Source organism: Cynara cardunculus (genome assembly GCF_001531365.2).
Source record: "Cynara cardunculus var. scolymus isolate 2C chromosome LG 13, CcrdV1, whole genome shotgun sequence".
In the NCBI taxonomy this organism is placed as follows: Eukaryota; Viridiplantae; Streptophyta; class Magnoliopsida; order Asterales; family Asteraceae; genus Cynara; species Cynara cardunculus.
In genome coordinates this window covers 3,447,202-3,449,854 of record NC_037540.1, presented here as the reverse complement: position 1 = coordinate 3,449,854, position 2,653 = coordinate 3,447,202, and the positions used below count along the sequence as shown (strand labels likewise).

Sequence of the window (2,653 nt, the reverse complement as noted above, 5' to 3'; positions counted from 1 at the left end):
TGGTTTGAACATATAGAAAGAACAAACCACATATGTGACACAAATCAAATAAAAAGACAACATTTTGTAGGCAACAAACAATTTATCAACAGATTACAGTCTGGAGCAATAAGCAATTTTGTAACAAATTAGCGTCTGTAGCAATAAGCAATTTGTAAGCAAATGGCCAAGAAAACAATTAGGATGAAGGGTTTGAGAAATACCGGAAGAAAAATCGTTTAGGGTTTAAGATTGTGATTAGATACAAGATGGGATGTTTTCTGGCCCAATTTATGACCAGAGAGTATATGAGAAAATCACAAATTTACAAAAAAAATCGATTAGGGTTTTTGGAATTGCTGAATAACATGCAAGAAAAGACCAGTCAATACCTGTACAAAGGTCGCAGTTCGCAAGAGGCTAGAGTGGAGTAAAAACGTGACATTGTAAACCGGGTATAAGTGAAACATACGTATTGTAAAATGAATATATGATAAATCCTAGTTTAGATGGAAAAAAAATCATATATAATAGCACATGATGCATTAATTCTCAAAAGAAGGTCTCATTATATAAGCATCTCTTCTTGATGAATATATATATATATATATATATATATATATATATGGTTAGTGTCACAACAAGAAGATCGATTTTAGAAAACTTGTTATGACGTTTAAAAACGTCATATAAACTTATTGTAGATAGAACCCTAAATTTTTTGGCTCCATAAAATCAAGTCCTATGAGGCACTCTATTAGCACATTTGAACACTTTAAGCGTCCTATAAACATGATTTTGTTATAATGTTTTATTTAAACTTAAATACAAAAATATTATTTTATTTATTAAATGAATGTTAAAACAATAGGTAATTAGTTGCGAGAGACAAAAATAGGTTTCAAAAAAGGAGAACGGGAAAAAAATATAACAATTTCTATAAAAAGAATATTAGATATCATCGAACAGGTGACGTCCAATACTATTGGCCCACCTAATCTCAATAGAAGATTTTGAATCATTTATGATCTCAAACGATCTTTCATTTAGAAATTCCCCGTCCCAAAAATTTGGAAGGTATGTTACATCTTTGGCCCTTCCTATTTCTATTCCTGTTGAATCATCATCACCTTGACTTCTCCTAGGGACAAGTTCAACCTTTAATTTAACACAACTTCTAAAAGAAAGTGAAAGGGTGGTGTGGGTTGAATTCCACCATGAGGTGTTCCTCAATGAACCAAAGGATATATAGCAAATGGCCTCTGCTCTCATAGTTTCCTCTTCATGCTCAGTTTTATTAGACACCTCTAAAGCATCATCTTCATTTTCCCTACCCAATACATCCTTGATAACAATTAGTCCGTCACCCAACCAGTTAACTTTATCAACGTATACTAAGAATCCACTAAATTCATTGTACCAATTCCATGGAAGTTGTAACGTAAATGTTCCCAGCGCAAAGCCTCTTATTGGAACATAACATTCTTCAAATAGGATACTAATAAAGTAGTCTTCAATAGCATTTCCCTGTCATGATGAATATTATTAGTATTGTAATTTTGTTTTGGTCTATACAAATAAATATTGAAATTCAATAAGACATATACCTGAAGCATGGATTGCAATACCCTCTCGCCATTACAATTGCTTGTTGAAAGTGTGACTTTCCACAACCATTTATGATGGTTTGTTGGAAAATCTCCAATTTTAAGAGACGTGCACCCGCATGCAATGAGAACAGATATGCTTGATGGGAGATCCGTTAATTCCACAAGGTTATAGCAACCAAACAGGTCGATGACTTTTAGATGAGGAAGTTGCGAGAGGCTAGAAGGCAATCGTGAAAAAGCATTTTTACTTAGGTCTAATACTTGTAGGTTGGATAACTCCTCCCAAAAAACAGAGGAGATGTCTTCATCTACCAAATTGCACCCTCCAAGATTCAACCTTCTTAAAGAACGTGGAAAACCAAGAAATCCATTCACTGCTCCTGGCTGAAGATTGTTCAAAGATAAAGAAAGCACATTTAAATAACATTCTGCATTGAAGAGGCCTTCTGTTGGCATGTTCTTAAGTTGATCACAACCGTCAAGATAAAGCATTTGCAGATGTTTTAAGAGATGGAAGTTGCCTTCAATACTATGCAGATATCTACATGACCTCAAATCAAGAGAAACAACGTTTTTACAGTATTGTCCAATTGATGAGGGTACAATTTCTATCCCACTTCCTCTCAAACTAAGCTTTACCAAGTTGTCCATGCTGGTTTGAATCTCTGGGAACTTACGAAGATTACGGCAAAGAGAGAGCATGAGTCTCCAACTTTTTCATTTGGAAGATGGGTGGAAACAGTTCAAGGCTTATACAATAGTCCATGGCCAAGAAAATAAGCCTTTCATGATATCCAATTGATGGATGAATCTCTTTTAAACTCCAACAATGCCTTAATATCATTCTTTCAAGACATGGAAGTCCATCAATATCCGGTGTCCTGACTAGCTTTGTGGAACGAGTGAGGTCGAGCACTTTCAAATTTGGGAGATGCTGTTGTATACAGTAGCACACAAGTCAATTATATCTGTATTCTTTAATATCATATATAGAGTGTATATATGATAACTAACACAAATTAATTATATTTTCCATAAACAAATTAAAACGAGCCATGGATTGG

The 2,653-nt window shown here is 34.2% G+C and overlaps 1 protein-coding gene across 1 annotated transcript; it reads right to left on the bottom strand.

Moving 5' to 3' along the window:
• Positions 1 to 930: 930 nt before the first annotated feature.
• LOC112524312 (TMV resistance protein N-like) lies at positions 931 to 2,470 on the bottom strand. Its single transcript, XM_025134085.1, has 2 exons — positions 1,587 to 2,470; positions 931 to 1,506 (listed from the first exon to the last, which is right to left on the bottom strand). Exons 1-2 carry the CDS (start codon positions 2,289 to 2,291, stop codon positions 931 to 933), a joined length of 1,281 nt encoding a protein of 426 aa, XP_024989853.1. The 5' UTR covers positions 2,292 to 2,470.
• Positions 2,471 to 2,653: the final 183 nt, after the last annotated feature.